General features: G+C 47.8%; 1 protein-coding gene across 1 annotated transcript in view; it reads right to left on the reverse strand.

Moving 5' to 3' along the window:
* Nucleotides 1-13,260, reverse strand: part of XRN1 (5'-3' exoribonuclease 1) — a 1,308,150-nt gene that overhangs the window by 737,304 nt on the left and 557,586 nt on the right. The window contains exons 21-23 of the mRNA XM_086943712.1: nucleotides 2,278-2,440; nucleotides 1,475-1,588; nucleotides 1,223-1,321 (exon numbers count right to left, since the gene is read on the reverse strand). Of these exons, the coding sequence (XP_086799838.1) occupies nucleotides 1,223-1,321; nucleotides 1,475-1,588; nucleotides 2,278-2,440 (376 nt within the window). The remainder of the gene's footprint in view (nucleotides 1-1,222; nucleotides 1,322-1,474; nucleotides 1,589-2,277; nucleotides 2,441-13,260) is intronic.

Raw genomic sequence — 13,260 nt, forward strand, 5'->3', positions numbered from 1 at the left:
ATCAAAGATATAATACAATGAGTGAATGAGTTTCTGCAGCATTAAACAACCTTAGCTTGAAAATGGGTGATCATTCATTGGCTATGTAAAAGAGTTTCATGCCGATTCATTTTGTGCAAATTTGTTTGACACTGCCCTTCCTGAAATTCTGCCCTGGATCTGGGTCTCCTAGTCCTCTGATGGGGTGCCAACATACTGAGTTCAAAACGTAACCTCACACTTGTCAATTTCCCAACACACTCTTCTCACCACATGAACAAGGAACACTAATAGAGGAAATCCAAACAGGGGAGGAGGAGGGTGGGAGGAAGAAGATAGAGTAATCATAATGATCTCATCAGAAAAATCCTTATTGTCAGATATTTGAATGAAGCGGCCTTCCCACATGAGCAGAGAAGTTTGATGAATATTATGGACAACCCTAAACAACAGGAAGAACACACCAGGCTGTGAAACCACAGCACCACATTTTGGTAAGTGATGTATAAGGAATAAAACTCAAACGGATAGACTAATATACTGCTATTTTCCCTTGGAACCTTTTGACTCTAGTACTGTAGTAATACGAAACTACCTTTACACTCCAAGGATAATTGTGTCTATCTGTGACATTAACATTAAAGCCACAGTAGGAAGTACTTAAAACTGACAGGGGTGAATACAAGAAACTAAACTCATTCCTACAGGATTTACCACATTTAACAGGCCCAGCTGCTCTGGGGAGTATTGGTGAGGAAAACAACTAGTCAAACCTGTCAAAGGCAAGGCTAGAGAGCAAGGTTTTACTTCTGCCAACAAACATCGCCAACAAGTAATAGGAAACGGCAGTCAGATATTTTAGCTAACTATGAATTAAAAGCATTAAGACGGACGGCTAGTCAATAGACACATACATCTTGGTTCTGCAAAGCTCAACTACACAGTCTAGGCGAGTGAGTCATCTTTGGCATAATATCAATAACAGATAACAGCTGAACATTAATGCAAATGTGCTCATGTTTAGTATAAGTAAGGTAGGAGCCCCTGAACCATTTTTCACTATTAAAAGTAGCTAATAGTAATTACAATACAATACAAATGTGTGGAATAATATTGCTTTGGGGTGAACTGATCGATCATACAGTAATGGGGGATACATTATAAAAGGCATACCATTTAGCAAAAATATACCAGCTTCTATTTTGCTAAACAAGAAACCATAAAATCTTTCTAAGGTACTTACATGCTGGTTTTGTATTAAGGCATCGAAAGGTGGTTCATATGGAATGTTGAAAAGCACTCTAATTCTGCTTTCGCCAATCACATCTGATGAATTCTCAACCTAGGAATGACAAAAACTTTGAATTAGACTCTGAAATGGTCATAATCTAACAGCGTTGTCTTTGAATGTTCTTCAATTTCTATATCAAGCTTGTTTTACAAATATGCAAATAACAATGGTAAACAAAGAAGTGTATACAAACGTGAAACTAACTTCTCCCACACAGCCGTAGTAAGGTGTTCCTAACATGAAGACTAAAGTTCCAGGTGAGAACAGGTCTGCCAAAGTTTTGAACTGCAAAGAGCCTGGGTCGAATGTGTTGATATCCTGTATTAGGAGAACATAAATGGATTTATTTTATGCTCAATATAAAGACCAAACATCTTACACTTTTTATTTATGTAGTTAAGTGAAACATAGTACAGCATCCCTTAAACTATTTATCATTCTAAGCATCCACTGTGTCATTAAAATATTTCACATGGTGAGCGTGCTTTCCTTTCATGCTTTGTAAGCAAATTAGGTATTACAATGAATTCCAAAACAGAAATAACATCTACATGTATACTGGAAAGCACTGTGGCTAAAACCACTTCAGTAAGTCCAAAATTACTTTATATGTTTGTAGTCTTTCTTTCATGCAAAGCAAAGTCAGCCTCCAACATGGAAATTCTATAGCTTTAGAACGGAGGGGCCATACTGAACAGTTTTTGAGTTAAGACCATAATAAGGTTGTTTGATTTACACACTAAAAACAAACCATTTTAAGAGTATCCTCTCCTGCTCATTTTATACAATCATACTTCTTGCAAAGTAGGCACACTCTTTTAGTCCTGGCCCAACCTTGTCTCTTGACTTCAAATTCTCTGGTGTCCTTCTGCACTACAAACCTGATTAATCCACCCTTTCTACAATGATTCACTCACTATGCACAAGCATTATGAAGCTATCCTAGTCACAATGAGTACTTTCAATTTATTTTACTCTAAATAACATATGCATTTCAAGAATCTTACTTTGACGGTAACTTGTAAGGCAAAAGGCAGCACTTGCTTTGACCACTGTTTCTCCAGGTGAACATCCCCATTTTCATTAAATATGTAGCGGCGGCCAGTGAGCAGCTGGGCATACACCAACACAGAGGTCTCATTTATAATGATTCCTTTCCGTCGTTGATAACTGAGGAAGAACACCATAGGTTGTTTAGTGGTCAGGAATCATCTCACCTTCAAAAAGAGCTCAAGTGATACCGACTGAAAGACCGGTTTATAATCAATATTACTGAAAATATGTAACATCATCACAGTCACGGATGTCCCCTTTCCAGTCTCAGAGTACCAATCTCCTTCTCAAACTTACTATCAAAGACACATTTAATTGCCTCCACTACTTTTAGACAGTAAAAGTGTCTCACTGACATCACTTGTGTTGTTAGTAATTAGATATCTCTTTTCTCTAGATTCCTCTCATGTCTTAAAGTAGGCAAGCTAAGGATAATGTTACTTACCCAGTAGCACCTGTTCGTGGCATGTAAAGCTGTAGGTTACTTACCCAGTAGCACCTGTTCGTGGCATGTAAAGCTGTAGATTCACATTCTTTGCATACTCCTGCCATCTAGTGATGGGTTTGGATGTTTGCATGTTGTCATTCTTCGAACAAGTCTTTCCTAGTCACGAGGTAATGTGACTCCTCCTTTCGGTAATACTGCGCATGGTTATCGACTCCATTGTTAGATTGTTTTCCCGCAAGAGGGTGAGAATGGAGTAAGTAAGTGTAGGATAGAGATGTCCATGTGTACGAATGAACAATGAAGAATTGCAACAACTACAGGCACCCGGGGAGGCAGATGGGCGCATGTGAATATACAGCTCTACATGCCAAGAACAGATGCTTACTGGGTAAGTAACATTATCCATTCGAGGCATGTGTGCTGTAGATACAGATGCTTTGCATAGACTACAAAGCAGTATACTCCCAAAGCGGTGGCAAACCTGAAGATGTTGCAGTTGTTTGAAATAGTGTTTTAAGTACTTCTTGGCCTACATTAGCTTGTTGACGTGCTAACAGATCTACACAATAGTGTTTGGTAAATGTATGTGGTTTAGACCATGTAGCTGCCTTACATATGTCAGATAGAGGAATGTTACCTAAAAAGGCCACAGAAGCCCCTATTTTGTGAGTGGAATGAGCTCTAGGGGGTATGGATAAAGTTCTTTTAGCTTTAGTATAGCATGTTTGAATGCATTTTAAAATCCATCTTCCAATACCAGATTTAGAAATGGGATTGCCTTTGTGAGATGGAGCAAATCCAACAAACAGTTGCTTTGTTTGCGAAAGTCTTTTGTCCAATCCATGTAGTACAATAAAGTTATTTTGTATGTCAAGCATGTGAAGAGCGCGTTCTGCTACAGAATCTGGTTGAGGGAAAAACGCAGGTAACTCAACTGACTGGTTTATATGAAAAGCAGAAACTCCTTTGGGTAGGAATTTAGGGTTGGTGCGAAGAACTACCCTGCCTATGTGTAGCTGAAAGAAGGGTTCTTGATATGTTAATGCCTATAGCTCACCAACTCTCCTTAATGAGGTGACTGTGATGAGGAAATAAACTTTCCATGAGAGAAACTACAAAGAGTGCTTGTGCAATGGTTCAAAAGGTGAACCCATGATCCTTGTAAGGACAATGTTGAGATTCCATATTGGGGCAGGAGGAATCCTTGGTGGTATTACCTTTTTCAAGCCTTCCATGAAGGCTTTGATTACTGGAACTCTGAATAGTGACAAATGTTGCCTGTTCTACAAATACGCAGCTACCGCTGCCAGGTGCACACGAATAGATGTATAAGCTAGTCCAGTTTGCTGTAAGTGTAACAGGTATCAGATAATGTTTTGTAAAGAAGCGTGTAGGGGATTGATTTTGTTATTGTTGCAGTAGACAACACATCTTTTCCACTTTGCTGCATAGCAAGCTCTGGTGGTGGGCTTTCTTGCTTCTTTTAGAATATTCATACAGTCTGGTGGTAGATTTAAATAACCAAACTCTGTGACTTCAGTAGCCAGATCGTTAAGATCAGTTCTTTGGGAGTTGGCGGTCTGATTTTTCCATGGTTCTATGTGAGGAGCCTGGATGTAAGGTGCTGCTTTTGATGTGGAACTAGTAACAGCTCCAACATGGTGGTGTACCATGGTTGACGGGCCCATGAGGGAGCGTCTAGAATTAGTGTGAGGGATGTTTGCCTGAGCTTCTGAACCAGACACGGAATGAATGGGAGAGGTGGAAAAGTGTAGGCAAATATTCCTGAACAGTTCATCCATAGGTCATTGCCCTTTGAGAGCAGGTGTGGGAACCTGGAGCTGAAGCTTGGGAATTTTGTCGGCTGTGGCAAACAAGTCTTTTTGTGGGAATAATCACAAAGCAATGTACAAAGTTCCCCAGGTGGAGTAGTGAAAAGCCAGAGTATGTCGAGTGGAGCGTGAAAAGAGAAGGAAAGAAAAGCCAAAGAAGGGGAATTTCCCTTGTTGGAACTAAAACCCTCACACATCTAGCAAGCTAGATGTCATGCTTCATCATATGGGTTCTGCTCCTCGTCAGACTGGCACTGCAATGTCTGACGGGCACCCGTAAAGGGGCTCTTTATCGGAGATCTTTTGTTCCTGCCATATGGTGCATGCAGGTGAGAGGGAAGAAAAAGGGTGTAGTCGTGAGGAGGTGGTGAATTAAAAAAGGTGGCTCAGTCCACAAAAATGTTATTGCTGTGGCTGGCGCCCCTGATTAAAATGGTGGGAGGGGAGATATGTGCTTAAGGAAGTACAAAGCAAGATACCTACAACCCCCTGATCAGGTCAACATGTTTCTTGCCCGGATGGCAATTCGTCAGGACCTATGTGAGACGTACTACACAGTGAAAATTGATGTTCATACAACCTTATGCCTTGAGGTCGTACAAGGGCAGGCAACTAGGTCCTGCTGAGCTGGGGTGACCTAAAAGAAAGTACATAACAGAGGAATAATTGTGGTTTTGTTATTGTTATGTTACAAGGTCACAGGAACAGAACGCTCAAAGACACACTCGTGGGTGTAAAGGGACAGTGACTGCAACGATATTGACAGGTGCCTTCATAAAGGAATACAATGTGTTGCAATGCAGGCTTAAAAAGTGTTAAAAAGACGCTAAACATGAGGAACATGAGGAGAGGCGCATAGTAACCGATCTTACCCTAAGGGAGATCCTAAGGTGCCCCGCAGCCTGCTCCAGTGGGACCTGCATGTATAGGTCAGGAACCTGGGAGGAGAGAGAGAGTGCGTTTTTGTGGGAACACCCATTGTTGAAAGTATGTAAGGAGAACTTGGGGATGAAGTTCCCACTCTGGAATTTTGCTGTCGCCTTCTGCTGAGGAGGTTGGCAACCGGATTGTTTACTCCTGGGAGGTGTTCTGCCAGAAGATCAATCCTGTGATGGATTGCCTATCTTCAAATGGTCTGAGCAGGACCCAACAGTTGGAGAGAGTGAGTCCCTCCCTGATTTTGCACATAATACATTGCTGTCATGGAGGGCGTGGCTTGGAGGCCGATGGGGCAGGCTGCGTGAGCGCTGAGCTCCACGTGAATCCCCATATTAATCCTGGCACATACAGATTCCTTGATCCGCCTGGCGGCACCGAGTGTGCTGGGAACGGTGCGGACCTAGGCTGGCGCGATCCCAAGGCTTTTACTAGCGCCAGTCGGGAGTTTTGGCAGACTTGTTATGTTATGTTATGTTAAAAATGCTCTTTTATAGCGCACGGCTAATCCTAGGAGTGTCCCTGCGCTTTGACAAAGAGCCCTCAATGTAAAAAACATAACACTGCGAAAACAGAAAAAGAGAAGAACAGTTACTGTGTGAAAAGCCATGTTTTTAGTCCTTTCCGAAAAGAGAGCAGGTCCTCAGCTTTCCTAAGCGAGATAGGCAGGTCATTTCAGCTTTGAGACGCTAGAAAGCGAAAAGAGCGTCCTCCGATTCTAGCCCGAAAAATAGGGGAATCATGGCTTTAGATAAAGTCGCGGAATGTAACGCCCTACAAGGCACATAAAAAGCCAAGCGCTTCTGAAGATACTTTGGGCCAATCAGATGAAGGGCCTTGAAGGCAAAAGTAAGCGCCTTAAAAACAATCCTTTTCGCGACTGGGAGCCAGTGCAGTTTTTTTAACAAATCCGTAGCTCCAGCTCTGCGCTGGAGACCAAAGATGGCTCTGGCCGCAGAGTTTTGCACAATCTGCAGTCGCGTCAAAAGATATTTCAGCAGGCCAAGATAGAGAACATTCGCGTAATCCAAACGCAAGCCTATCAAGGCCTGCACGATGGTCTTTCTATGCTTTAGCGACAGCAACGGAAGGAATTTCCGTAACATTTTCAAGAGGCCGAAGCATTTGCCGGTCAGCCCAATAATCTGGGGGCCAAAAGCAAGGCCATCATCAATCACAAAGCCCAGATTTTTAGCTTTGGAAGAGGCAGCATCCGGTGGAGACATGTCTGAAGGCCACCATGCCTTCCAGCCAGGATCAGGTGGGCATCCGAAAAAAAGCAATTCCGATTTATCGGGGTTGCATTTTAAGCTATGTCGCTGGAACCAGGTAAAGACGGCTCCCAGGCAGTCTCTAATCCGTGGGCCGTCAAAGTCCTTACCCTTTTCAGATGTAAAGAGCAACTGGGTGTCATCAGCATAGGTTATGATCTGGGCACCAAAAGATTCCGCAACCGCCGCCAACGGGGCCATATAGATGCTAAAAAGCGCAGGGCTTAGAATAGAGCCCTGCGCTTTTTAATAGAACCCACTTTCCAGACCGGGACCTCTGTTAGGCGAGGGCTACAAAATGGCGGCGGCACCGAGGCTCTGAATCCTGCAGCCGGGAAAAGGGAAGATCAGGACTGCTGACTGCGGGGCACAGACGCTGGTGGATTAGCATGGCCGGAGCAACGGAGATCTCATCGCGGTCCAGATCGGGACTGCGCAAGAGGGGTTTGAGGACTGCTGCATCCTTCTCGGTGGAGGCCCGGACTGGGGTTTACCAACAGCGGTGGCGGCGTAGAAACTGGAGGCGCAGGCCCGAAGGCTTTCCTTTCCCTGGAGCGGCGCTGAGAGATCGGACGCGGCAGCGTGGGACTGCCTAATACCGTGCAGGACGGTGACACCTGCTCCTGCCCTGGTGAGTGGGGTGTGGCGCGACCCGGAGCCCCGGGCCGCGGAGGCGGAAGCGGGGCTCCGTGGAAGGGCGCAGCCTGCGAGCTGGGGCTGCAGCGGGGACGCACACAAGTTGACAGATGAAAACGGCAGATGCAGGGATTGTTGTGGATTGGTTTGAGGCCCTTGTGGCGCACGGGCTAGGAGACGCTGTGGGTCTGGACCTGGGGCCACTGAGACCACAAGTCAGTGAGTGAAGGGGCATGGCAGGGCACAGAAGAGGACGGCGAAGGAGAGTTCTGCCCCCAGGGCGATGTGTCTTGGTGCAACCCTGGTGGCCTGGTGTTCTCAGGGTGGCCACGGAAGAGAGGGGACATAGAAGCAGCCTGAGACAGGGATAGCAACTGGAGAAACGTGGCCTTAGTACCGAGGCTGGCTCGGAGGGGGAAGCACACCTAAGTGGAGCTACAGGCGGTGAGGGTGGCAAGCCTGGGCCTTCTTAGAGACTGTGGACCAGGGTTGCGGAGACTGGCAGCAGGCACGAACATAAGAAAGCAGCCTTGGGATCGGCAATAAATGGCGAAGCTGGGACCTTGCTTTCAATACACCAAAATTGCAATTACTGAATAACAAGGGCGTGCCACGGGCTAGGTCGCACAAACTCCTGGATAAGGGTATTCCTGGAGAGAGGGACTACTGGTCTTGCTGGTCCACACTTGGGCACTGGGTCTTCTTTCGGTGATCGAGACGCGGTGGAGTGCCTGTACCTAACGGAGCACGAGCTGAAGGACCTGATCATGGGGAAACCAAAGGGGAAGAAAGATGGAGCGCACCAGCTGTCGGACACCGAAGCTCCCATCCGGAATGAGCAGGGTGTCCTGGAAGCACCTCAAGACCCACGGATGCAACAACAGTTCAACCGCATTCTAGAGGCCATTGCGGATTCTTGCTCTGCCCTGGAACATGATATTGCCCAGGTGGTGACAGGCCTTGGCCTCTTGCGAGCGGATCACTCTAAGCTCGCAGACAGAGTAAAACAAGTGGAGGGCATACTCCAGGATGCAGCACCAGCCCAAACTGCGTTGGCGAGCAAAGTGACGGATGCCTTGGATCGAATCCTGGCGCTGGAGAGGCGGGCTGAGGACGCTGAAAGTAGAAATCGGCGAAATAACATCCACGTGGTGGGTCTGCCTGAAAAAGAAGAGGGGTCGGACATGGTGCAATACCTAGAGAATTGGCTGAAGACGGTGGTGGCTCCTGAGGGACTGTCCTCTTTTTACACATTGGAACGTGCGCATAGGGTACCTGCGAAGCCACCACAGCCGGGGTGTCCAACCCGCCCGGTGGTAGCTCGTCTGCCACACTATAGGGATAGAGACTTCTTGCTCCAAAAAGCGCGCACCAAAGACCCATATCAAGTCGGAAAGGGTAAGGTAACTCTATTCCCGGATTATATTTTGGATATACAGCGCCGCCGTGCATCCTTCATGTCGATCAAAAAGGAGCTAAGGTCGGAGGAACTACAGTACTCCCTATTATTCCCCCACCAAACTGAGAATAATATTGGATGGTAAGACTCAGTTCTATGACACCCCAGACGAGGTGTGGATGTGGTTGGAGTCCTACAGGGCTGGGACGGATCGGATGGGACTTCAGGCCCAAGACCCTCCTAGAGATCATCAACTCCGCCACTCACAACGGCTTCGACACAGACAGAGGGGTCTGTGAAAACCATCGACGTCACAAACTGAGCTAGAGCGGTGGGGGGTGCTGGAAGTGGTGTCCGCTCTATCGGGAGACCAGATGACCCAATCACCGGAGGGTACGGACTCAGAAAAGGACAAAGCACAGTCAGACACTGTGATATCGGAAACGGACAGTCTACGCATGCCGCAGGTCACTCCGGCCACAGCTGATGGACTGCTGGATGAGTAATGGTTTGTACATTGGGAGGTTGCTGTTGGATTGCTGGCATTCAATGGAGAGCTTGTGGACACTATTGTGGCTGCAGGGTGTCGGAGTTTGGTTGCCCACGGTAAGGGGGGCTTTCAGCGGTCGCTCTGTGATGCAGGGCCTGATCAATTTGTGGGGACTCAACTGTTCCTGGAGCGGTGCGCAGAGGGAAGAGGATTCAGTGTTTTACTGGGGGATCTAAGCGGGGTGAGTCTTGGAGTTTACGTGGTCGCCTGTTGGCTCTGAGCAACCCCAACTACCCATAAGGCATGCCTGCAGTGACTACTGGTGGGCTTAGCTGTGTGTTGATTGTTGATATGGTTTGGATGGGGACTGGCAGTTTTGTTCTAGGACCTGTTCTTGGGAGGGGGATGGGGGGGGGGGGGATTGGGGGGACAGGGAGGTTGGGGTTATGGTTGGGAAGTATGGGCCACTGGGGTGTATGTGCAGGGCGAAAGGTGAAACTTGTTCAACTGCTATGGGGACATTACCTGAATTGCGTTGTGTCACTTGGAATGTGAGGGGTCTGCACACTATGACGAGCCGCCAAAAGGTGCATGCATATTTAGTCAGGAGAGGAATACATATAGCACTGTTACAGGAAACCCACCTTACTAAAGCAGAAGGTCAGGTGTTGCAGCGCAGGTAGAGAGGCCAGGTTTTTAGCACATCATATTCGGCATTTGCATGGGGGGGCTTTGGTTTGGGTGAGAGCAGGGGTCCCTTTTCAGGCCACGAAACAGACAATAGATCCTGAGGGTATATTCGTAGCGGTGGAGGGGCGATTACATGGTAGGGACATAGCGCTGTGCAGTATATATGCACCGAACATAGACCAAGCGCGCTTCCTAGACCGCATATCGGACGCATTAGCACATTAATTCGCAGGCCCAGTGGTGCTGGGGGGATTTTAACTCCATAGTAGATATATCTCTGGACAGATCACAACTCCCCTTAGCAGATTCCCCCATCCGTAGACTGGCCAAATATAGACGGATTGACAAAATAGATGGAACCTAGTAGACATATGGCGCAGCCACCACCCTAGAGACCGGGACTATTTCTTCTTCTCAGCGATGCACGAACTACAAGTTAGGTTAGATGCAGTTCTATGTTCCCCCTCGATAGTACCTACCAAAGCACGCTCTGAATATCTGACTAGGACACTATCAGACCACAACCTGTTGCTAATTATCATGCACTGGGTGACGGTGAAATCCGACAATCCCACTTGGAGATTGCGACCCGAGACGTTGGATGATCCGGTTTTCAAAACAGAGGTTGGGGATGGAATAGTGCACTATTTTAATGAAAATGAAGGAATGGCTGCTGCTAGAGCAGTGGAGTGGGACGCCTTTAAAGTGGTGATAAGGGGGCTCTGTATTAGCAAACATGTAGAAGTGCGGAAGGTGTTGCTACAGGATGTGGACAAGGCGGAACGCAGGCTGAGGGCAGCTGGATAAGCTTGACCGGAGCATCCGGAAGTGCAAGCTGAAGTGGTGGAGGCGAAGGAAGCAGTTGCCGGGGAGATAGAAAGACTACGAAGCTTTGATTATAAGACCTATGTCACGAAGGCTCATGCTGAGGGTGACAAAGCGGGAACCTTGTTGGCATTGTTACCTAATCCTAATTAAAGAGGCTCTCCAAGTATGGCGTTGAAGGCACAAGATGGTAGCACCATATACACTCAGCATGAGATTATGGCGCGGCTCCTGGAATATTATGAAGAGTTATATGAAAGTTCACTAGTGGCGGGGAGTCAGAAATCGAAGCCTACTTGGAGAGCGTGCCACTTCCGCAGCTGGAAGAGGAACAAGCAGATTCTTTAGGCCGGGATGTTACACTTGAGGAGATCCGGAGCGCGATTAAGCATATGGCTCACAATAAAACTCCAGGTGTAGATGGACTACCCGTAGAATTCTACTCGCAATATGTGGATACACTGGCTCCGCGGTTGTTGGAGGTTTATAAAGAGGCAAGGGAACTGGGTCACCTTCCTATGTCCATGAGGAAGGTGCTCATTATCCCTTTATTAAAACCTGGGCGAGAGGGCACAGGCGCACAAGTTACTTACCTTCGGTAACGATATATCTGTAAGAAACAGTAGTTAGCATTAGATTCCTTACCTTAGAATATCCCCAGGCGTCAGACTGTATCCGGAAACTTTTGCGTAGCAGTACCCCTGCGCGTCGGTAGGCATCGTCTGCGGCTCTGGCGGCGCCGCCGGGATGACGTCGCCGGAATACTTAGACGCCGCCCTCGCGTGCTGACGTCAGTTCTTATACACAGCTTTTCCGCGCCAGAAACGAAGAGACATGATAAAAACCAACACTGGAGCCATGAAACTAGGGCCCTGAAAGGGGATGACCTTAACCCTAGATATCGGTTCGCAGAACGAAGAGGATGGGTGGGGCGGTAAGGAATCTAATACTAACTACTGTTTCTTACAGATATGTCGTTACCGAAGGTAAGTAACTTGTGCATCTGAAAGAAACTGGTTAGTATTAGATTCCTTACCTTAGAATAGATACCCCAGCAATACCAACCCCGGTGGTGGGTCTGCGAACCAATAATCACACCAGAAAGTCCTGGAGGACGGAACGGCCAAAGAAGCCATCCCTCCGGACTTGGCTGTCCAGGCAGTAGTGTCTTGCGAACGTGTGCAGCGAGGCCCACGTAGCTGCCTGACATATGTACTGCAAGGGGACTCCCCGGCCCAGGGCAGTAGTAGCCGCCGTGGCCCGAGTGGAATGGGCCCTCAGCCCAACAGGAGGTTCCTTCTTAGCTAAAGAGTAGCATGCCTTGATACACAAGACGACCCACCGAGAGATGGTCCGTTTGTGCACCCCCCGTCTCTTCTTAGCGCCCACGTAACTAACAAAGAGTTGGTCATCCACCCGGAACTGGCGTGTGCAATCCAAATAGAAAGAGAGCGCACGTTTTGGGTCCAGACGGTAAAGCCGCTCTTCCTCTTTAGAGGGATGCGGAGGAGGAAGGAAGGTGGGCAAGGTGATGGACTGCCCGATGTGGAAGGTCATGACTACCTTGGGCAGGAAAGAGGGTCTTGTCGGCAACACAACCTTGTCCGGATGGACAGAAAGGAAGGGAGTCTTGGATGAGAGAGCCTGGAGCTCACTCACTCTCCTGGCAGAGGTGATGGCAACCAGGAAAGCAGTCTTAAGAGTAAGAAGACGGGGAGGACAGTTATGAAGTGGCTCGAAGGGAGCGCACATCAGAAAAGTAAGTACAAGGTTCAAGTCCCACTGAGGCATCACGAAAGGAACAGGGGGGAACATATGAGTGATGCCCTTCAAGAACCTATTAACAACCGGGGACTTTAACAAAGAAGGCTGATCAGGTAGCCTTAGGAAGGCGGAAAGGGCAGAAAGGTAGCCCTTGATAGTGCCCAGAGCAGAGCCCTGCTGGGCAAGAGAAAGAAGGAAGAGGAGAACCTCAGAAAGAGGGGCAGAAAGGGGATCCACAGCCTTTGCTGTGCACCATGCTACAAACTTGTTCCACCTGCAGGCGTATACCGACTTTGTGGAGGGACGCCTGGCTGCCAGAATCACATCACAAACTTCAGGAGGCAAGTCAAATGGCCTCAACTGTCACTGCTGAATCTCCAAGCATGGAGGTGGAGACTGGACAGGTTCGGGTGGAGGACCGTCCCCTGCTGCTGCGACAGAAGGTCCTCCTGAAGAGGCAGACGAATCGGGGGATCGACAGACATGCTGAGTAGCTCAGGATACCAGTATCTTCGTGCCCAGTCCGGAGCCATAAGGATAACTTGGGCCCGGTCGCGTCTGATCTTCAGCACTCTGGGCAGAAGTGGTACAGGCGGAAAGGCGTACAACACACCGCAGCTCCACTCGCAACGAAAAGCATCTCCGA

Source organism: Lissotriton vulgaris, chromosome 11 (assembly GCF_964263255.1).
Source record: "Lissotriton vulgaris chromosome 11, aLisVul1.2, whole genome shotgun sequence".
NCBI classification, from domain to species: Eukaryota; Metazoa; Chordata; class Amphibia; order Caudata; family Salamandridae; genus Lissotriton; species Lissotriton vulgaris.